At 41.6% G+C, this 24,553-nt stretch overlaps 1 protein-coding gene across 2 annotated transcripts in view; it reads right to left on the bottom strand.

Moving 5' to 3' along the window:
- Positions 1–24,553, bottom strand: part of SMOC1 (SPARC related modular calcium binding 1) — a 133,622-nt gene that overhangs the window by 54,236 nt on the left and 54,833 nt on the right. For both annotated transcript variants that reach the window (XM_075151954.1, XM_075151955.1), the window contains exons 4-5: positions 16,941–17,040; positions 14,693–14,740 (exon numbers count right to left, since the gene is read on the bottom strand). In XM_075151954.1, the coding sequence (XP_075008055.1) occupies positions 14,693–14,740; positions 16,941–17,040 (148 nt within the window). The remainder of the gene's footprint in view (positions 1–14,692; positions 14,741–16,940; positions 17,041–24,553) is intronic.

Genomic DNA, 24,553 nt, shown 5'->3' with positions numbered 1-24,553 from the left:
AATCCTTCCCTACATCAATTGAAACAGTTTCAGCAAGTCATAATTAATTTAATAGTCTATGCAACTTTTATGCAGAGACATATATCGCCAATATAAATGCAGAAAGTTAGCAGTCATGCCAAAAAAATGTGAAATTCTTATAATTCAGCCAAATCGAGATAATTTCTTGCCAAGCAGCTGAAATGGAAATGCACCAGTGCAGATAGACTTCCCTGCCAGGTTTTCACACCCTTTTCCAGTTCTATGCACGGAGATCCCAAAGCCGTTACAAAAAACCCAACTTTTTAAATCAAAGTAGCAAAAGCGAGTTTTCACTCTTCATTGCCTTCATTTTAAGAAACAGCAACAATGTGCTCCCTTCAGATATAACAACTCACAAACACTTGGACGTGGACCAAAGCATGGAAAAGTTTTGCTTAAAAAGATGAAAATGCACCTAAGTGTTGAACATGAAAGGCTCTGTACGGCTTAAAGAGCTCTTAACTGCAAAGGTTGACTTGCACTGTCACTGCAGGGATTTTTCCCTTCCTACATCAACCATTCTGTATGCCATACAGGCGCAGGCAGTGTTTACTGCAACACTGCATTCCAGGCATAGGACGAGGAGCCTTCCCCTGCGCCTTCTGGAAGGCATTAGTTTCCCCCCCTTCCCCGCTCCCTCCTCACATCTCCCTCGCAGGTGCGTCAACATGAAAAAAGCCACTCAAGCCCTGAGGACTTTGTGGTCCAATGTAGGCAGTGCATTTGTATGGCAGCACAATTCTTCGCCCTGCGAGAAAGCCTATCCCACGCACCGACAGCTGGAAGTAACTCTGACCCCCGTGACACAATTCAAAGCCTCCTCTGTTTGGCTTTTTGATTCCTGATTGACACATTCACTGCCAGGCGGAGATAAATGCTGCTGGGAGGACAATGTTGATCCGCTCTGACTATTCTTGTGAAGGGCTTTTTCAGAATAATAAACAAAAAAACATTGGTGTGCTTAAGTGTCTGAATAGAACTGGAGATAGACAGAGAGGGGACCGGAGCGCTTTACAGAGGCTGGCAAGTCGATTGAAGAGTTAATTGTCTGGGTATACAATGAGTTTATTCTGACCGCAAACAAAGAGCTCTCTCTCCCTGGGCCTGGTCCTTCAAAAGCAAACGTGTCAAAGGGGGTCTGGAGCAGCATTCTGTATTAATAGCGATGCTCTAGTCTCTGGGATTCGGCAGCTTTAAAATTGTTGAATCCCAAGATTCAGATAGAATCTCTCTAAAATCCAAAGTCCTCATTTACTGCTTAAGTTCTCAAGGTACTTCTACAGTAATTAGCCAAAACGACCTGCCCTCTAACTTCTCATTCTTCATAGTTTTCCGCAAATGGCTCCTTTTGAAAAATAAAGGCACAGCAAGATATTACCCTTCAGACACAATGCTGTAGACACCTTTCCCAAAATGAGATCCAGTTTTGTATTATTTCAATTATGTATCATTTAACAGGAGTCAGTTTGAACAAAACAAGTGGCCCTGAATGTCTCATACTTGGGATGATACAGAATTCCAGTCCACATCTGGACCTGCATTTCAGAGCTTGCACTATAATAGGTCAAACCAACACAATGTCCAAACACACCCCCTGCCTCTGGGAAAGTTCAGATCCAGATTCAGATTTGAACTTTGCAGGTTGAACCAAGCCCTACGGTAATTACCACTTAAATACCTGACTCACTTCTATAAGTTATGCAAAGCTTTCTGGGGAGAAAAAAAAAATATTCCTAGTATTGCTGCATGGAGGACAATGCAGCTGAAAACTAAGACATTATACTTTACCACTTTGATGGCAAAACTCTTAGGGATTTGGGTGCCAATGCAGAGACATACATACATGTTATTCTAGGAACAAGCACATCCATGAAGGCTCAGAGAATCAGGCTGAGCTGGTTGTGAACTTTCTAATGATGTAAGTTTGCTTAGGTACTTGTGAAAAGTTGTTGTTTTAACCCACTTATAGAAATGTAGCATTCCAAATAATATTTTTTCCTCGGGTATATGGGCATGCTTCCAAGCAGAAGACAAAGCAAGAACCTTAAAATAATTAAAGTCAGTATTTAGAGCACTCACCTGATTCAAACTTGAGACCCATCCTTTGCTCTCCCCTTTCTCAAGCTAAGATCCCAATTATAGTGCTATCAACTAATTTGGGAGGACAGCAGGGAGCCGCAAGTTTATGTGATCTCTCTTTTGTTATACTAAGGAATAAATGAGGTGTCCAAAACCTGTGAAATAAGATTTCTTCATTTTCAGCCAGTTTCTCTCCAAATTGTGAACAGTAAACTGCAGCCTTAACCAATTTTGCAGGCTTGGAGTTTTGGACAAGGAGCAGCAGTATCTCTCAAGTAGCCTGAATACAGAAGTAATTCAGAACAAGGAACCTGCACGCAGTCCTGCTGTTCTGAACTTAACTAGAATTTTCAGTTCATTTTGGGCCAAAGTGCAACACCGAGATCTTCTTTTCTATCAAAGCAGTTTGTCCATAAGAGATGAGCAGAGAAACAGATGATCAGATTTCAGCTTGGTTAACAGAGCATTTCTAAGGTCAAATGCAAGGAAGCCTGGACGCAGAAGACCTGTCATTGTGCATAGGTTTACCTTACGCAGTTTTACAATTTTTAGACTGCACAGCCAAATTCCTACCCAAAAGGCAAAACAGGTCTCTTCAAAGATTTGGAACTAATGTGAAAATAAATGCCCAAGGCCAGATTTGAACCTCATCTGCGAAAAAGGAGAAGCAGGTAATAAAGGACAGAGTAGTTTGAGACCATCTCCAGTTTAGAGTTGCACAAAAAGCTTTGTTTTGATCAATGTGGAATCACCTTCAAGCTGTGAAGGTATTGTCCCCCCACCATCTTCAGATTCTTGTTATTCCCACCCTCCCCCAACACCCTCCGCAGCAGTTTCATTTGTGAAGCTAGACAGAAATCATGTGGCGTCGTATGACTTAGAAATATATCCTGTTGTCATCAGCCCTGACCTACAGAGCCAAGCCTTAACTCCTTCAGTTATGTCCCTTCCCCGAAGAGAATGGCATCTAGCTTGGCAATGGTTTTAATTGCCTTAATTTAAGTCAAAACCTTCAAATTCATTCCCAGAGTGGCTCAAATTGCCAAGGAGAAGGGGGGAAAAAAAAAAGAAAAAAAAACACCACACCAACTTAAAAGAACCTGCTTATCATCCATTCAAAGGCTCTTGAGGGAGCTGCTAAGATGCAAGTCATATATATTTTCATTAATCTACCATTTCCATTGTATCAGATTTGACCATTTCTCCCTTTGAGCTGAGTTCCTCCCTTCCCTCATAGGCAAAGTGTCGTAATTCTTTGGAAGAAGGCAGTATTTCCCTGATATTGCTGCATCTTTTCTATCCTGCTGCTGTTCTTGGCACCCAGCTGAGATAATAATCAAGAAAGTCATTTCTTAATGACTGTATAAACTATGCAATACTTTCATCTTGAAAAACAAGCATATTCCCAATCCCACGGTGTCAGAATTCATCCTCCTTTGTATTTTTCATATACCTCACAAAATCAGCTAAGCAGCAGCAGGGATAACTAAAATCCCTCTTTGGCCTAGAGTCCATTGGCCCCACTGCACAGCTTGCCTAGAAACTCTACATGTAAATGCCATACATTTACATGTAAACTTTTTATTTCAGCAGGTAATTTCAGAACATAGCATTTTGCGGCACACAAGCTGCGAGCCAATCCTCACCAGCCACACGAGCATGGTTAAAAAAATGCTAGTTCAACTACCTGTTGAGGAATGAGAAGTAGAACAAAGCTCAGAGCCCCAGCTCAGTTTCTGGCTCTGCTTCGGTCATCGGTTAAGTTTTCAGAGAGGATCACAGCCTGCCTGTGACAGCAGACCAAGGTTTCACAGCTTCTAGCAATGCTCTGCACACCTAAAGACCACCACTGAGCGTGGCTATTTCCCTTACGTACCAGCAGCAATTTCAGTGGCATAAAAAGCTCAGCTACAACGACACACAGGAAGGCTAACAGGATACCTTCAAATCTAAAGAACTCATATAGGCTGCAGAAAGAGGCTCCCTATGGAAGTAAAGAATATTTTTCATTCTGCTGCATACTGAGCTGTCCTTCAAAAGCCTAATGTCATCCCCCTACTGATACACATACCCAAGGAGAAATGGAGGGATACCTAAAAGAACCAAGGGTTCTGGATGGCTTTTGGGACTGGTCATAACACATAGCGTCAAAAACTACCTGTTACCAAAAATCATGACTACCTGATGCTTGCTGAAGAATCATGACATATTTCCTACTGGACAATGGCAGCTGGCTGTGCAGATAACACTCAGCTTCAAAACTGAGTCTCCAAGGCTCATTTTGACCAGCAGACACCTTCACAGGTCAACTGGCATAGAAAAGCCTTGCTGTGGTAAATGCAACCCAGCAATTATATGGCTGTAAATCCAGCACTTCCCTTTTTCTCTAGAGAAAAGGATCAAGATAATGAAAAGGAGAGAAAGGATAGGAATAACCTTATTCTTCAGGGAGATAAACAATTGAAAGGAAATAAAACAGCTGTAATCAACAGCGAGTAAAGAAAAATTAGGCCCTGCATGTGTGTAACAAAAGTTGTATCCAAGTGCATATCAACATAGGCTACAACCAAATTATTTGGAAGAAGTCATGCCAATCCATAGAAGGGATGTTAGGCCACTTTGTCCCAAGAAGGAACACTGTCCGTAGTAATAAAGGGAGAAAAAGGAGATGAGTCAAGAAGAGGCAGTATGGTACATGGCTGCTCCAGACAGTCCTGGCACTAAGCTTCACAGGGAAAGTGGAGAGGACAGGCAGAACACAGAAAAACAGAGCAGCAATACTGTAAGGGCTAAATCACAGTCCCCCTTCAGCAAGAGTTGGAGTATACACTATTAGGAATGTTTGTTGGGGTTTTTTTCCAGAGCAGAAACACCTCCGAAGTGTCAGCGTTATTTACACTGTGGAGTGAGTGATGAGATCAAGAAATCAGCAATAGCCAGCATTGAGAAAGTTTAAAAATAGATTGAAGAAGGAGAAGAGGAGGAAAAGAGGCTTTCTTTTTTTATAGCTTCCTACTTGGTAGAAGAATACATTTTTATCTCATCCTGTAAGCGCTAGAAGTATGATAGATACTGCAGGATTTTAAATCACAGTATCTTAATTTTGAACCATCTTCCATTTGGCTCACTGCCTTGAGTGACATTTGAAATAAAACAGGGAGCAAAAAAGTTTCCGCACAGAGAAATATTTCACTTAAGACACCATATCTCATAGCAAGATTTTAGCACTTGACATTGCCCCAAACTTGGAGAGAAGTTTGTAGAAAGCTCTATAGCACTGTCGACAGCTGCCTGATCACAGTTGGCAAAGCAACAACCACTGTATGATTATTTAGTTTAGCCTCTCTGGTTTGATTCTACCTACAATATATCACGTCTTCTTTCAGAAGCCTCTGCTTTGATGTGAAGTATTCTCTGTTCCCCCCCCAGCACACCCCCTCCTTTACCACCCCTCCCTAAAGGCTGCTCAGAGTCCACAATCAACTCCACCTTGCCACTTCTAGGCTGTGTAAGAGGCCAGATACCTGCAGCTGTGGAAAAGGGAGCACATCTGAAAAGCCCGCAAGGACACTGTGATTCTGATCTTAGACTGCTTTGCTGAATGAGGAAAAAAATTAACAATCGTTATGCAAGCTTCATATGAGTAATGATCAGATCTCTAGCTTTGGGAACGTTTTAGAAGCTACCTGAAATATATGGTGGTGGGGGGCAAGGGGCATGAAGGGTGTGATTGGAATCTCACAGTCTCTTCCCTCTCTCCCCAACATCACACACATTCCCTTTCACTCCTCTCCTTCCAGCTCTGGTCTCTTCAAGGTAAAGACTCTATAAATTCCCCCACATCTTCAAGGAATACGACCTGTAAGTGGGGGGTGGAGACGGCAGCAAATTTCCCAGATCAATGGCCATTTGAAATTCAGACATATGGCTGAAGCCCTACAGCTGCATGTGTTAATTACCACACATGTCCCCTGTAAAGCAGTCTGTTAAACACAAAAAGAAAACAGAAGGAAAAAAAGCCTTTCCAAGGGATTAAGTAAATAGTCTAAATTTTTGACCCTGCTCCCCCAGACACATGCCCGTGTATAAGAACACAAGCTCCTTCCTTTCTCCCGACACCTGCATGCTGAGGAAGCACAAGACTCCTTCCACCTCTAGCCATGTGCATTGAACCTATCTCAAAGTGTACTTTCCCCCTTCCAACTCCCCCTGCCCAGCCTCTTCTCCCGCCAGCCCCTCTCCCTTTCTCCTTTAGAGGACTAATTCCTGGCTGACAACCAGACTAGTCTTGGGCTTACAATATGCCTTTTCATTTCCTCGCAGGCAAAGAGAATGGATACCTCGCTGCTACTTCTGTACTGCATGTGTGCAAATGAGGGAAGGGGAAAAAACCTAACTATTTTTTTTCACCGCTTGTTTTTGCAGGTTTTTTCCCCCCAGGATCATTAAGAGTAGAAGTTCAGAACTTTAGTGAGTAAGTACAACTCTGCTCTCTATCTATACTACCCCAGCTAGTTCACCCCAGGATCTGAATTTAGTCTAAAGGAGTTTTTGTATTTGATTACTGAAGAAATACTTCTTCTGTATGAGGGAAGAAATAGGGAAGAATGCAGGGAAGCAGATAGGCAGGGTAACTGAGTAGTGCTGGAAGGACCTCCAAAGGACCTAACGTGCTTCAGAAGGAAATCTGTACGTAGGGAACAAAGCACGTCTCAAATGTACACAGGGTACAAGTGACACCACATTCTCAAAATTAAAAGCATTTTTATTTTAAGAGGAGGAAGGTCATTCCTCGAAGTTACAGACTGCCAGACATCTACAGATTCCCTGTTCAAAACAAGCCCAAGACAACTGATCTTAAGAGCCATCATCATTTAAAGGCGTATTTGTGAGCAGCTGAACAGTCAAGATGAAACCCGTCAAGTCCTTACACATGAGAATTGCTTTGCTGCAGCACCTAAAGGTCCCACCAGAATCTGAGCACCAAGCTGAGCACAGTGACATGTAATAAAATACACGGACACAGCCCAGAGAAATTCAGTCTGTCGGGAAGACTTCTCCCATCCCTAGCTGTTATCAAAGCATTTTGCAATACATCTCCCTTGCTGTCAACATAAAACAAAAACCCAGATGAGCGCACGGAGGGAAGCTATTATTCCAGCTAGATCTGTTCTAAAGAAGCTTTAATTCCCATAGGTGCTGTCTCAGGAACTTGAACAAACATTGTGGTTGCCTCTCCAGCTTCCCCCTACCTTATTGACAAGCACACATGCTCTACATGCATTCAAGCTTTCCCGTCACAATTTCATAGTTTATCTCTCTTCTAGAGAAACCTTGTCAGAGCTCATGGGGCAAAGGAGTTGAAAGAAAAGTACTTCAACCGAACCCCTGCACCAACGACAAAATACATTTCCTGGTCCATTACACTGATTTGAAAGAAAACAACACTAACGTTCAGATGTCTAGATTCTTCTGCAGGATGCGAATACTCAAACAAAATAGGGTCATGTTAGGCTGGTACAAGAAAACAACTTCTAGCTTCACTTATCTGCAAACCCAGCAATTTCTCCAATTCATCCTCAGGTTTATTTTTAAGAAACAGCTACAGAAGACAGGAAGTCTAGGACAATTAATTTCAAAGTTATAATGATGCTGTTTTAAAGGATCTAGAGAAATACACAGCGTAATAGTACAACATCTTGGCATGCTGATCCAGACACTCAAAGAGCATGGGAAGAATTTTTTTAACAACTCTTTAAAAAAGAAAAGGTGTTGAGGCCACATAGCTATGAAGTATTTAAACGACAAAAACAACCCACAGACCCCAGAACTATTCCATTTCTCTGCAAGCTGTAATTGGTCAGACACCAGAAATCTGTGTATAGCACATAAACAGTTAATAATACCTTAACAGATGTTGCTTAATCAATTGTTAGTCTGCTTATTAGATCTACTCACCAGGCTGCTCAATACCATGACTTAATCATTTAAAAACCTTTACAGCTGTCCTTAAGACATTACAGACATGAGCAGTCTGTAGATTGCTATAATAACACTTGTAAACTACAATTTTATTAAGTCATATTATATAGACTAACCTACCGATTAGAACTGTTGCTTTATAGATGAAAGCAGAATTCTTGCATTATATCAAACAAAATATACTTTAAAACAGAATTTGCCTTCTGCTTAAACTTGCCAATGAAACTTTCTTCAGCCTCAAATTCGATACATATGTTCTGAGGCCCACAAAAATATGTCTTGATGAAAACTAAACAATTTCAAACAAGTCAGTGATGTGGGGACCCAAAAAGATTGGTTTTAATTCTACTGTTTATGTAGCAAATTTGAGGTTGAATTTTTCTTCTAGACCTTAATATTTAAAAAATTTGTTTGATTTATGAGATATATCTAAGTGTTTCTTAGAACATTGCTCTACTCTGGAAAAGTGATCCAGTATACACAGTATTGTAAAATTACATTCTTCTGTTCTCACAAAAATTGATCACAACTCCCAGTTAAAAGCTAGGTTCTCTCTATCTTATAAAATCTGTAATATTGGCAAACTACAATCTGCCATACCTGTGAAATTCACTTGCTTTCTACAATTACATTTAACTGGAATTTAATAAACAATTTTGTAGATTATGTGCAGTATAGGGATAGCAATAGGAACCAGACAGAATTCTGAATATCTACGAACTGGCAAACCTACTGATTAAAGTAATGGTATTTTTTACAGAACTATTTTTATAATAGAGAAGCAAACTTCAATTCCACTGCTAAGCTTGCTTGGAAATATAAATATGAGCTAACCAAAGTCTTATGTGCTACAAATTCCATCTACAGAATTTTTTATTCACAGCCCACTCAAGCCTTTGCAGGACAGTGTTTTTGTTACACTCATCTCTCCCAGTTACTTCTCAGTTGCCTGAGTTTTTATCCCAGTTTTATGAAAAGCAGCACACATTCATGTTTCTCCCAGAGATAATTTCCAGCCCCCTGTTAAATTTTATCAGGGTAGACTGAGAAACTGTCACCACCAGTGTGTGGTAGGACAAATCAAGCTTTTGCACAACCAGAGGACTTGGAGCATTCACACAGCACACGCACAGCAAATCTGCTGCTTTCAGGAAGCAGACTTACTATATATGTATAGCACAGTCCGACTTTCCACATAGCTACACTACACACACAGCACTGTCCAGAAGCATCAAATTGTATGCGCACACTTCGTGTATACGTGTATATTTTATCCAGAAAAGACCTGACAGAAACATGTCAGCCCTGGTCTAGGAATATTACATGACAAAGTTAAACAGTTCAGAAAGTAATTTTTGCATGAAAATTCTCCTTCATCCAGACTTATAAACTAGTATATTATATATTTTAAAATAAATATGTAACATAATGGATCCAGAAGAATTGTTTGGGTAGCACTGCAGACTTAGTACCTGCTAATTTTCTGCAAGAAATTCATCATAAGATGGTGTTCACCGGCTAGAACCATCACTTGACTTCGTACTGCCCCAGTAAACTTGTATTTCTTTCACCTTACTGATGAAGGCCATACAATATTTCTCTATCTTTCCTGTATCCTCCACAAGCTGCTAAAGACATCATAAAGCATTTTCTCAGTATTTATAATGCTAGAGTGGCAGGAATAATTGGGCACTTGGTTTGTGTAATAGCACAGCTCTGTTTCAGATTTGATCACTACCCGGTTGAATCCAGAAAGAACTGGAGAAGGTAAAGACCAAAGTCCCAGTCTCAGGTTTGGGTCACATTTCAACTTGACGTTTTTGTCAAGATATTACCTGACTTCTGAGATGCTAACCACCGTGGAGGCAGCGTGCTCCCCTCCCTGCGAGCAGACAGCAGGTGAATTTGTGCCAGCTGCACCTGACTTCTTCCCACCAGCAGACAAAGCTTCCAGGTTTCCATGTACAAACAGTTCCATTTATTTACATCAGCACAAGCCGTCCTCCACTTGGGTTTGCCTGAGGAGAGCTTTCACCCTTTACTGCTCAGTCTAATTACTGACTCAGACTAATGGCTCATTACTGATTCAAATTGCTCAGTCTACTGGCTGCACAACTAGGCCATTAACATTTTCTAGAGGGAAGACTATTGGAAACCAGCAGGAAGAGAGCCACGGAATGGGCCAACTTGCCCACAATTGCAGCGGACAATTTCCCTGCAAAGAAGCCTGCCTTTAAGCCCATTTCTTGCAGTTAAACCCACAAAAAAGGAACCCAATTCTAGATGTTTAATTGACAGGAATTTTAAGTTGTTCATCTTAGCTTCCTCGAACTGCTTCAGTGTCTTCTTGTAGGCTGCAAACTCATTGGGCAAAGCTTTTCGCAACTCCATACAAGAGTCATGTCTACATGTAAGATAGTAAGTGTAAAATGAGCTCAACTCAGGCTTTGCCTTCTGTGGGGCCATCAGAGCTTACATTTCACCAACATCACCTGCCCCAGATTCAGGGAGTTGCAGATGCTATTGCCAGCTTTTGCAATAGGGAAACAAAGCAAGTCAAAACAGGCCTGGAACTTTATGCACTGCCAGAGACTTTATGAAAGAAAAAGAGTTCATACCACTCAAGACTCTTCATGACTGGCACTGACAGTTTATCCAGCCCATATTTACCCTGTACTTGCATCATGTTTTAATCCCAGATTATAGAACCAAGCCTCCTTTCCTATTTTCTTCATTCAGTTGATTTTAAAATGGTATCAACACCTCTCACATAGTGTCCAGAACAGTTAACAACCACTAACAAACCAGTGTCCTCAGTTAGATTTTTTTTTTTCCTCTTCACTCATTTCCAATCTCCCCACTTCTAATTCATGCACTTTCCAGTTTTAAGAAGGAAGACCAAGTGACTTTATGGACGTAAGCAATGACATGGCTGCTTTTTACATCCCTCTGTCTCCTGACCAGCCTACTTTTTAAAACCTGCTTGGTGACTGCAAAAGACACTACTCATGGCTGCAATATGCCAAATCTGTAGCTTTGAGCTCCTAAAGCCCCAGCATTCCTCAGATAAAGAAAATAAAGTTTTGTTTTGTTTCGTGTTTGCTTGTTTTGTTTCAAACGTGTGGCACAATTTCCCTTTGCCTGGAAAGGAATGTTCTGCATTCTTTAGGCAGGGAAGAAATCCAGTCATGTTGGCTCCAAGGATGCCTTTCACTGCTTCTTAAAACATTAACAACCTCCCAGTGGGAGAGAGGGGGGAGATCCAGCCCTCTAGGGGACAGCATGCATCTTCCAAGTCTCTCAGGCCTTTCAAACTAAGCAGCAACTGGAATAAATTAGTGCAAGAAGCTCCTTAAGAAAAAGGATTGTACAAGGAACAAGTCAGAATAAGGAACAGACAGCAACAGAAATCTGCAGGTTCTGGGTATCCTAATCCCACCCAAGAATAACTGCATTCCCTGACAAAGGTCTTGGAAACTTGTTCTTCACTTGCAGGCTGAATTCAGCATAGAAAGAACAGTGGTAAATGTCTGAGCTGCAAAGTCCATGCACCAAGCATGTCCTGGAGAACCTGGGTTTCCATTCCACCTCATACAAACATGCCTCCATCTCCCCGGGCCCAGGCCTGTTCTGCCTTCCAGCAACAGAGCACTTCTCAGACACAGAACAAATCAATACGTTCTATTTTAAAGTTTTAAGTTTGGTGCCAATTTAATTTGATTTAAATTACCTTACGGGGCAAATTGTACGAGTAATTGCTATTGCTGTATGATGCAATGCCAATGTAAACATGGGCAACCAGAGCATGGGATTTAAAAATAAAAAGGATTTCTTGCAGAAAGCTCCATAGAGCCACTTCTGGAACTACATGTCAAGCCACGCGACCATAAAGCCATTTCATTTTCTTTTCATCAGCAGTGAGAGCACCTGTGAGTGGAATCGCATGTTACCTCACATCTCATGGTGACTCCACCATACCTATTGAGCCCCAGAAATTAGGACTAAACAGGATGGAAGAGAGGTCAAAACATTTGGAGAAAGAGGTTTATTACTGATGACCAGCCTTTTTCTCCTTCCAACATTAACTTGTGTCTTTAAAGGAGAGCTAATATGCTAGTAAAGTCTTCCTTTTCATTTATTATCCAATAGTTTAAGCCTACCCATCTGCACTGTTTCTAAGGCAGAGCAGCCTCTATCCAAAAAACTATTTTGCCCTGAAGACTTGAAAGGCACCAGCATCATACAAAGTTTATTAGCTCCATATTTTACATTCCTGTATGAATGGGACAAAAGAAATCACTTTTGGGAGTCTTAGCTATTCCTTTTCCTCCTGAGAGCACCTATTCTGTGCCAGATAATGCTCTTTGACTCAGAGACCCTCATCCAGGGATGGAGAGAGGAGTCTGCTGTGCAGTCGGAAAAATCCAAAGCTCCCGAGTCGGATGGCAGTTGCCCAAAGTGATGTCAGAAGTTTCCAAGATGTACCTCTACAATAGAAAGGTCACTGTCCCAGTTTCTAGTAGACCTCTCCTCATCCTGCCCTTTTTGTCTTCTTGCAAAGAGCAGTCTTTGCAGAAAGAGTCTGAACACTCAGCTAGAATGAATGGTTATATGCACGTTGGCTAGCCACCAGTCTTCAGAGAAGCCAGACCTCCAGCAACCACCTTGCTTCAAGGAAGCCAGGGTGTTCTTGGTTCCAATTTCCTTACAACAGGACCCAATACTGGAATTTTGAATCAAGGTAACTTAAGTCAAGAAAAAACACTAATAAGAAGGCCAAATTCATTTTTAGATTAGGCATTCATCACTAGCTGAAAAAGTAATATTAACTCCATCAAATTTTAAACCAAATTACTTCAGCTTCCAAAAGCCCTCTTGATTTTAAAAGACCTATTTAATAATTGCTCACAAGTATTTTTCTAACATGATGGAGAAAGGCCCAAGTGGCTTGCGCGGGGGCTTCCAACAGATATGAACAGATTCAGAATTGGAGGGGACAGAAAGTTCACGTGACTGCTTGAAGCATGCTGGCCCAAAGGGAAACATTTTTCTTTTCTTGACAGCTACTGCATAGGATGTTTCTGCAGCCACGTGACCAAGTGTACCATTCTTGAAACAGGATGCCACAGGCAGCACCAAGGAGAATCAATTTATATTACAAATTTTAGATTAATTAATTCCATTTACAGTTCTCTTTTTGTATGTTCCAACCTCTGAGTTAATAAAGGGAGTGAAGTGGGAAGAACAAGTTCAGATGTTTTCCCCTTTTGCTCCTGTTTCTTATAAAACCCAATGTCAGCTGCTTCCAATTCTAGAAGAACAGACCAGGACTACTCAGGTAGGAAGCCTACAAACAACCCCCACTCAAAAATAATGCAGATTTCAAGAGCTACTTGATTTGCTTGTACTTCAGGCTAGACTAGCAATGATTGCATTAACAGAATGATAACAATGCATTCAGGTGCCAACTGTACATTAACACATAATTACAGGTTTACAGAGACACATCCTTACCTAAAATAAGAAGCAGGCTTCAGCATTCAGTCTTAACTAAGTAGTTTTCCTTGCATCTTTCTTCTCCCTACCTTTTCCTAAGCTACTATACACAACCAATAGACTGGAGAGCAAATATGCTCAAAATGTATTACTGCTTTGGACATAGCAATCTATAATTCCTGTTAAGTGTTTTCAGGACTGGATTGACAGTCCCAGCATGGAAGATGTTCTTCAAATTAAAGTGTTGGCGCCAAGGTAGGCATTTTCCTGCATTTTGAAGTGTCAGGAATAATTGGTTTAGAGACTTAGCAGTAAAAATCCTGCTTTAGATATACCAAAACGGGAATTTCTCCTAGGAAACAGCCTTCATCCTCACCAGCAGGAGTGAGGATACATTCAGCACTATTTTCCTGTAGTAAGGAGACAAACTCAAAAGTTGACTCTGAATAGGGGTAGAGGGGAGAAGGGTCACCCCTCCCAAAACTATTTCAATGAAAGCAAATCAGAGGACACAGAAGGGCTACGAATACACACAGGAGGAGAACAGCGACACGTCTAGTGCCTTGCTCTGGAAAGGCAAGGACTGAAGAAAGGAGTGTAAAGAAGGAGGACCAACGCCTAATGCACAAGTGAGGTTTCCAAGCACAGCTAGGGTTTAATCCAGTGCTGCTCCAGCTGGCCAGAGGGTTTTATGCTCTGTTAAAAAACCCACCTTTCAATGCATGTAAAGCCACAACCATAACATTGGCACTCCTGACTCCCAGTGTACTAGTCATATTGATAGCCTTCCTAATCTCTAGGGATTTTACTGAGAAACGCTCAGTAATTAACTTCAAGGTGAACAAGCAGAGGTTATTCTGTGCCAGCCGCCCCTTTGGAAAGCTCTGCTTTCAGGTACTACGTCTCAGCTGACAAGCACAGGGCAGAGCACACCATTTTCTGCTCCACAGGGTGGTGCATGAACAGACTGTCATCTTACTCCTACCGAAGGGGGAGGTCTAAAGCCTCCCGCACACCGAGCTGGTTAGGAACCCAGGTTCGGAGTTATCTCAAGGGACTTGGCTGGGCAGCTGCTATTACAAAACAAGTTGCTGAAGCACAGGACTCCACTCACCTTTCCTTCCCGAATTACCCTGGCTTGATGGTTTATCAGTTACAGAACCTAAAGGGGAGGAAAATTAAAAAAAAAAAGACATCTATTTAGATGCTGCATAATCACACAGAACATGTAATGTCACATTAACACAGTCAATATCTCAACCCACAAAGTGTCTGTTTTACTTGCCAACAGCTCAGTTTAGGATTCAGAGAGCCTGTGGCTTCAACCAACTGGGACAGCATAAGGAAGTTTTATGTGTTAAGATGTTAAATCAGGATGAGGGTAAACAAGAAATCTTTAGTAGCTGGATCCAGTGATTTGAAAGAGCTCAACAGAGCAGTGTGCTAGTAAGAAACCTGGAATAAATCCAAGGGCAAGAAGGAAAGATCAATAAGAGTCACTTTTTTCGTTTGCAAATGTCAGGAAGAACAAATCAAAAACAGGTGGGGAGAGTGTGCAGGGAATGCAAGGGGCAGTATTCTAAAGGAAAGGGATTAAGTGGGACAATTTGCAGAAAATGGATGTCAACCAACCCCCGAACATCCCCAGCTGTTTGAAAAGGGACACTGAATAAGATCCAGCATGTACTTGAGTAGAACACATCCTGGGGTTTTTAATATAACTTAGACCTTCACATAATATATAAGATTCTACACTTGTTTCTGCAGTTTGCTTTAGTGCTTCATCACACAGTTTTCCACTAAAACTTGAACTGATAATAAAAGCTTTTTGAACAAATCCATTACCAAAAATATATGTATAAATGTATAAATGTATAAAAATCTATTATAAGCTTCCCTCCCCTCCCCCCCTTCCTCCCAAATAGCTTTATTCCCAGGAAACTGATTCTTCCGTGCACCATTACTAAACAGTTCCAGTGATTACTGATCCTTCAGGAAACATGGATCAAAAGTCAGCTCCAAAGGAGGCAGCTCTGGCAGGCCCAGGAGTCTGGTAAAGACAAACTAAATGTAAACTCTATTGCTAGGCACTTTCACTTGCAGGTCAGTTCATCACAGATCTACTGCTGAATTACAAGTAGGAAGCACATATCCAATATTAGTCGTCATAGGCCTAACATCTGTGTGTCCTACAATACACCATGAATTTACTTTCCTACAATTTTATAAACAGCTCAAGACTAAATGAACAGATCAGCAAAACTCTAAAACATGCCCTACCAACCATATACTGGGAATGGTAGAAGAAAGTAATATTCTAAGGTTTAAGCCAAATTACTGTAGCATTTCACCTTACACAAAAACAGGATATTAATCTTGTTTTCTTTCCATGTACCTGTGAAACACCAAGCATCCCCTCAAGCTACACTGACTCACTGGTTCCCAGACAGTTCTCCCACTCAACTCAAACCCTCATGCAAGTCACTATGCTTATTACCACAGAACACTCTACAGCCAAGAGGACACTGAATAAGGTGAAAAGGATTAAAAAAACCCAAAAGTTTGACTGCTGTTGTGCTTGCATCTAAAGGGCAAACACTGGGGAGAAAAAAAACAAACAACATCACTCTGTTTTAAGTACAGAAAGCGATGGATTTGGGCCCAGTAAACCATAGGGCGACAGAGCAGCGTCAGGCTGAGCGCCCAGAAGCACGTCACTTAATAAACCCATGAGTAACAGCCTGGCTCTGGACCTCCCTCTTGTGAGCTGTGGTGCAAGCCCAGTGCTGTCCAGCCCCATGACACAAACGTGGGGATCCTGGAACTGAGCAACACGATCAGAAGACCCAAATCCATTATAACAGCAGGGCCTCAGATTTGAGGGCGAGTAGTCAACAACTACCAGTTTCTCACAAAACCACCTTATCAAACTTTTAACTGAAGTCACTCTGCAGACAAAATGACTCCATGGCCCACTCAATACAGTTCAAGAACCACTTCTTTAAAATACAGCTTATGGTAAAAAGTTATCCCATCTGTTACAGGAATCTCTGGTTTTGATGTACACAGCAACACTGCGACTCTTGCTTTGGCTACCACAGGCTGTCACCTTAGTGTTTTTTCTCAGTGAGCCTTGCAGGAGTGTCTGGACCCTAACTGCTGGGTGGACATGCCACAGTCCAAGCTCCCTTGCAGCTTCCAAATGCCAGCAAGCACACAGGGAGATACAAGCACAACTGCAGTGTTAAATCGGGTAAACTGGCCAAGTCACCTGAAAAGATTAAGCACTCTGAACAGGACGCATTCTCCCCAACCCCCTTTGGTTATCAAATTAGTATTTGTTGAAGCCACTCCCACAGTACCTGAACATACAGGAGTTTTGTTCTGTACAGAAGAGCCGCTAATAGGCTTGCCATCAGGTGTCACACACCAGCAGTATCCAGTGTAGGTATGGCACTGCACCTGTTTGATAAAACAAAGGGGAGGCATTTCATTTCTCACTCTATCACCCACCACTTTTATTACAATCCAGCATCTTAGTGGAAGTCCCAACCCAGACGCATCACAAACACATGCTTCAGAGTGAGGAGGTCACACAGAAGAGTATCTTTGATATCATTATCTTTTCTTTACCCTCTCACCCCTCTCCCTGAAGAAAGGTTATTTCTCCTACTCCAACTCCTTTAGCTGCAATTCAGGAGGCAAAAGAAGTTACAAGTAGTCAGCTGAGAACACTTCAGTTTGGGGACGCAGCAGCTGTGTCTCAGCTCATTCCGCCTTCTGCTAAATCCCATTTACTGTTTACCATTAAATAGTTGTCCCACTGCATCCCAGCTGGGATGAGGAAAGGCCACCCTGGCTCAACTCCACAGCCACTGGTTGAGAACAGCATTCTGTGGGCGTTTTGAGAGCATTTTGTTCAGTAAACATGGCTGGAAAAATGCAACACTGACTTGTTATGTTAACAAACCCTCTCCAGATAGATTTAAGCTCTCTCCTGTTACTATGTCAACCTAGGCAGTAGGAGCAAGATCCAACATGCTTGCTTTTCATGTATTGACAAGGACTTAAGAATGTTTGATGAAGGCTCTAATGAGCCAAAAGGTACACAGCGTAAGATTCATCTTGCTTAACTTTAAAGCTCTACATCTGAACTGAACATCTAGAGTTGCCCAGTTCCTTCCTTCACCACGGAAGGACACCAGAATGACTAGTTCAGACGCGGACCTCTAAAGTGAGAATAGATAAATCCCAATGTAGCAGACAGGTCTTAGTTACATCCATGCAGATATTAGTTCAGTGGCACTATAGTTTCATCCAGCTTAATAAATCTCATTACAGCCTTTGCCTCAGCTTTCACACAGTGATCAAGCATTTGGATGAAATTTTGACTTCCCTTGAGACACAAGTAAATGATCATCATACAGGCATCTGTTTAAATACTAACAGTTTCCAAAATTCTTTCTAGGATTCTAGCCACACTTTCAGTTGTGGTTGAGTGTGCACATCAGTACTTCCAGTACCTTGAAATGGTACAGAAATACCTACATTACTCTAAGCTAGAGACGGCTTCTTCAATACATTTCTGAAAAAAGCCATGAAATGAGATCACTTCAGAAACTGCCTTTTTATTTTACTTGTAAATTGAATTCTGTCCATTCTCTCTTTTTCTCCAAGCAAGTTCATTGAAGCCGGTTTCCCATTCCAGTCCTCTCCTCACAGAAGAGTGATGGGGTGTTTGTGCCATTCCCTTCATTAGGGATCCTTCAGAGCTAGAACAGTCATTCCCCCTTGCTGACAGCTGGCTCCGATTCCCTAAGGTAGCAGAGTTTGTCCAGAGACTTAACGACAGGCTTTTTAGAAGGCTTTGAGTATCACATAAAACATGATCTAAGAGCAATTATAACACAGTACCACGTGTTTATCTTGGGTTTTACTGAAGTGCAAAGCGATCATTTTGCCCCAAGCAAATTCACTTTTAGCAGCCAAAATCAACAATAATCTCATGTACCCATGCTACTAAAGTCACTGTCACTGCTATCTGCACACTTTCATTTTTATTCTCTCAATATATCACAAAATTGATTACAAATTACTCAAAAGCACTATGAGTATAATTAGCAATAATCAAGTTGCAAAATATTTCTTATTGCTCAATCTAACCAATTGCACATTCAAAACAAGTGTAATAGAACTGCTTGGGTTTCTGTGTTACTATTTATCTTTGTATTTATCTTTGCTGATCACACACACATTACTGCATTCCTAACAGCACAAGAAGCTGTCTTTACATCTGAGCATTAATTGTAAAAATCTTACCCAGAGATGAAGCCAAAATCCAGGACAGGGTCTTGAATTCGTAGGGCAAGACCATTCCATGTTACATTACAGAAAAAATCCAGTGTACCCAGCATTTAAAAAATTCAAGTGTTAGTGACTTGATAGTCCTTTAGCCAAGCCTTCAGAAAATAACAAAGTACACGGCAGAGGAGTCCAAAAAATGTATAGACATAAATTTAGGATAGATGCATTAACTAAGGGCATGTTATGCAACTCATCTCAATGGAGAGCTACCAATTACATACACTCATTTATGCAAGCCAAGCACAATACATCCATAAAAGCGAAGTAATTTTGTAAATAGCTAAGCTAATGAATGCCGGTCTTCCTTGGACTGGTATCCCATGACACTTTCTTCCCCCTGCCGCCATTAAAAAAAAAAAAGAAATAAATCTCAGATTGACAGCACTTTCACAACAACCACATGTTCTACTACAGCACCAAAGGACTTCCCTACTACAGATAATAGCAGCAGTGAAATCTCAGCCCTTATCCTAAAGGCCAGACAACTACCCATGAAGAATGGACACTTCAGAAACCTCAAAAATCACTGCAGTTGGCTTTCCTGAACGTCTTCATGTTTAGAGATGCTACCTTTCACCATGATACCCGACCAGGTCTCAGCATATTTAGGTGTCATAACAGCAGTGGCCTACAGCCTAGAGTTTGCAGCTTAACGGCTGGGAAAAAAAAACTGGTATACTTTTCATCAGTTACATAGCACTGGTATGGCATTGAAAAAACGTAAAAGCAATAGCTGATCCAGTACCATTTCTAAACACTGTGTAAACACAAACTCTGTAAAAAGTGTCAACTATTCCAGAGCACCTACAGTAAGGAATCTTGAAAATTCAGGGGTTTACTTTAAATTTTTCCAATGAGTTTCCAATGATCTTAGGTTTGAGGTTTTGTTTCCAAATCGCATTTAAATCTTCTACTTGAAATTCGACCTCATTCTAATCCTAATCCCATAATAGCAAGATTTTTAAATACTGTTATAATCAGAAGAGTAACCCTGTAAGAGTGACACCTGTTTACTGCACAGATCTAATCTTCAGTTATTGAGTTAATTTGGTCTCTACCAACATACATGTTAGAAAAAGTATGTTTGACTTTTTTTGGCTCTCAGTCTTCTAAAGTTAAACACTGTGTCAGAGAAAATACATTATCAATTTTATATACAAAATAAACTTGATTGCTAACCAAGCTGCAGCTACAGAACACTCATTACTGCTGGAAAGGCACATGACAGTTTCACATCTCAAATTAACATACACATGTTCAGCTGTTGGACATTTTAAGTTAAATAATAGGGAATCGGAGAAATAAAACCTGCAAATCATTTGAGGTCTTCGAACAGATTCCCTATTAACATCTACACTTTCCAAACTGCAGTTTAAAGCCCTGCAAGGACCCAAATCCCTGATCGTGCAGGAGGACACTGTTCCTATTTTTCAGGGGTGAGAGATGTGCCATCTCACCTGTGCCTCAACTGAAGGATGAAAAGCATGAGGGACAAACCCAACAAAAATTGCTCCGCCACCATTGCCCAAATTAAGAATGTAGCAGCAGCTCCTCTATTCCCCCCTGCCATTACGATGTGTGAAATCAAACAGCAGCTAACATACTAGCCACCGGCCACACATGAATAAACACCTGCTCTCATCAACTTCATTACAATATGAAAACATTAGAACTATAGTCACTGGCAGACTACTCTGCCTCTTAATTTCCTGAGGGAAAAAGAAGCCGCTGTTTGGGTTTCTTCAGTATCTCACTGGCAATGCCAGAATCAGATTCCCAAGCAGTCCAAAGCTTCTCAACAAGCAAGCAGCAGCATCCCTTTACAGCCATTTGACAAAGGAGATCAAGGGGTTGTTTCCAAAAGATAAACTGGAAATGGGAGAGAAATTGCATGCATGTGTATGAGGGAGAGAACAGGGGCAAAGTAGTAATTCTGTGATGGCTGAAACCAGTCTCTATGGAGTTATAGAAAGCAGAAGTTTGCTGTAAGAGGCTTGAGAGCACCTTGGACAAGCACTGGGCTGAGCACAGGAACAGCAACACTCAGACTAGTCTTTCACTGCTCTTCAGATGAAGAGTTTGGTAACCGATTCCTATCCCATCGTAGATCAGACAAACATTTCCTGGTTCCTTCCATAATGGAGGGCAGCGAGGAGAAGGGAAGAAAAACATTCCTTCTGCATTCAAAGCAATACTTCTATGAGAGAAGAAAAAACATATCCAGTTTTTAAATGGCTCTGCTGAGGGCGAGGGCAGGCAGCAGAGCTACTGCCCGCACTCACAGCATGAGGCAAGGCTACAAACCCTGGCTGCACCCAGGTGCTCCTTGTAAACACTGTAAAAAACAGCTAAATAAATTGTTCCAAGCCAGTAGGTCATCTGGTCTGACCCAGAGAGCAGAAGCTGCAGTGTCACACAGCAATTCTTTAATTAAGCCTTTCCTTTGTTCGAGCCATTGAGGCTCATCTAGAAAGTCCTCTGAACCCAAGTTAGTGGCGCACCATCGGCACGCTGGCCTGATGGCTATTTATCTTAACTCTAAGTGGTGATGCCTCTGTTCTCGTTTAAATGTCTTGCTGTACTGCCTAGACCCTGGATCTTGTCATACTTTCTGCTAGATTAAGAGTCAGCTGATGATTGTCAGAAGCCTGCCTTGCCTTTACAGACAATTTTAGGGAGCTATGAATCAGTCTGCATCTTAAGTTTGAGCTTCTTTGGGACTGCAACCCCTTAAATCATTTTTGTCTCTTCTTCTGTTCCCTGCTTACATTTAATTCTTCCCAAATGATGTTGTGCAAACAAATATTCCCACCAGGGCTTTATGCCGCAGCCACCTCCCTCAAGTCTATGCACTATTCAAGAAATGCTTGCTCCACAGGAATTTCACTATTCATACAACCAGGGAAAGGAGTGATTTGTGGCAAAAGAATCTTAGCCATGGTCAAGGGCATTCTCAACACACACTCTGGCACAGATACCATTTTTAGCTTAGGAGAGGGATCCCCAAGAAAGGTGCTCTGCTTCTGACACAGAATGTGACCCTTTAAAGTTAAGAATGATCTTACATTGTCACTTTCCTTAAGGATGTCCACTCCCACTTTAAGAATCTGTTCCTTTGCTCTCTTGACTGGTACTTCTTTGAAGAAATGCCGTATATAACCAAAGTTGCTACCTCCTTACCCATCCATGGATTATCTTTAGCTCAATATACAAACGAGAAACACAATGAGAGCTGCAAGTGAAGAAAGTAAATGCGTAAGTAGCAGATAAATCTGCAGAGCAGTATTCACAGAGAGCTCCAGCTACAGTCTTTTATAGAAGGGATGTCTTTTAATAAAAAAAAAGCCAGAACCATCTACTAATTAAAGCCCAGATTCTTTATGAAGAAAGTTTCTTTAATCTAGCAAGACAGACTGTGTTCTTTCCTTCTGAAAGGAGAGGTTAAGTCCTTGAGAGCTTAGTATTGCTAGAGTAGGAGCACTGAATAATGGAATAATAGACAGCATCCAGGGAATGCGGGACATGTCTACACAGTGCCCCGCAGCACTGTGCTGCATTAAGAAATGAGTTTGTAATTCTGCCCAGCATCACGCTACACTAGCCAATGCAGAGGAACAGACTTGGATCATGAAGTCACACTAAAGGCTCAGAGGGTTCCCCACGTCTTTAGAAAGGGGTCTGTTTGTGGGACTTAGGAGAAAGCAGTACTTTGTACACGCATTAGCATAGCACAGAATGAATCTATTGCTATGGACCGTAATATAGATCAGTCTTTCCAAACAGACTTGTATTACCAGATGTGGGAGTGCTCTGGAAGCTATCTGATAACAGAAGACTGCTCTGAGAAAGTCAGCCCACTCACTGATCCCGTCATAAGACGACAGGTTTGACTGATGCACTTGCTTTAAGAGAAATCTCAGTGCTGCATTGTAACTGCACCAGCAGCTGCAGTTTTGAGAGCCCTAAACTCAAAGAAACTCTCCAAGGAGACTTGCTGTCAGCCACTTGTATGCAGACTTGCAAGGAAAAGAAACCACAGCTAGACAGTGGAAGGTGGTGGCAAATAGCAAGGCACACCACAAAAAGCCCCACAAGACTACACCCCCAAAGCAGGGTTAACATTATTCATGTTCATATTAATCTGTCTGAAACAGATCTCGTTTAAAACCTCAGCAACCTTTTCTAAAAAACTGCTTGGGGGAAAACTATGAAGAATGCAAGTCTCTCTCAGCCCATGGCAACAAGCCCAATGGCACTAGGCAGCAAAAGAAAGTGTGCAGATTACCCAATAGAGCCTGTTGTTTATGAAGAACAGATCACAGCAGGTTAAGTGCAGCATGGAAAGGGAATGGCATTTATGCAAAATACAGCATAACAGCAAAAAGGAGAGAGCAAGTCTTGGGAACAGAAACTGGTTTTAGTCATGTCCAATTTTGCACAACAGTACATGACCTCAGTTTTCTACAATTAATCAAATTACTCATATCAAACAAACATTCTTATGTTGTGAATAACTCAAATTTTATCTGCTTGCTTATATTACTGTGGGCAAAGTGCAAAGAGCTTTTGTTATAGGAAGTAATATTCCCTACACAGACTGAAATATAAAGAAATAGCAATTCCAGAGCAATTCATCAGGTCTGCTCCGATTTACAGTCACCGCATCATGTCTGCAATGCCACCACCTCTTCCATGCTGCACATCCATGCCCTATTTTTAGATGTGTAAGCAGTGCTAAAAAAGGGTTTGATAACATGTTTGCGATACACAAACTCCCAGAATAAGAGAAGCAGCACACATGGTGCATAGGAACAGTTATGAAAACCAGTGAACTGACAAGTGCCTGCTCCTCTTCATGCAGTACACAAACCCCATTATAACTAGCCATGCCTAGGAAAACTGGCCATCCAAGCAATAGAATCAGTGGCAACATTTCTTTTCAGTCTAGGTTTCACAGACAACAAAAAAAAGACAGATTATACAAGTCTTTAAGACACACAGGATGTGTCTCTAACGCAGGCTTTAAATGCAAGCCAAATCAAGGTCTTTGCCTTCAGGTGGCTCCTTCCTTTCACCCTTGTTACCACATCTGACTGTTGGGTCTCAGAGCCAGTTGCCCTGCAGGGAAGCAGGAGGAGATAAGGCAAGCATGGTCTCCCCTCTGCAGCCGCTGCCCCATGCAGCACATGCTGCTGGTCACAGAACAGCAGAGTAGCTATGTTCTCACCATCCTACAGCCCCATCCAATTTGCCGTGGACCCAGTCCCAAATTCACAGTTTTGTACTGCATGCAATTCCAGGAGCTGGAAAGGACAGACTTGAGCTGCTTTCAGAGGAACAGCCTCACTTAGTGCTGCTTTCAGCGTTTACCCATAGTGATTGCAATTTAGTTTCTAATCAAGAAGAGGATGATAAACCAGCAACAGTTCAATCTGGTTAAGACCAAGCAGGTTCTATGAACATACAGTTACCACTTCCTAATGCAGCTCCCAAGCCTGCACTGTTCATGTTTTTCACTCCTGCAAAACTTTCAAGAATTTCCAATAATCAATTAGACAAAAACCCAGATCTTTTGAAGTCTGATGGCAAGGACGATGATGTAGGCCTGAAC

The sequence above is a fragment of the Calonectris borealis genome, chromosome 5 (assembly GCF_964195595.1).
Source record: "Calonectris borealis chromosome 5, bCalBor7.hap1.2, whole genome shotgun sequence".
NCBI classification, from domain to species: domain Eukaryota; kingdom Metazoa; phylum Chordata; class Aves; order Procellariiformes; family Procellariidae; genus Calonectris; species Calonectris borealis.
The sequence above is the reverse complement of the archived record's forward strand: the minus strand, read 5'-3'. Positions and strand labels throughout refer to the sequence as shown.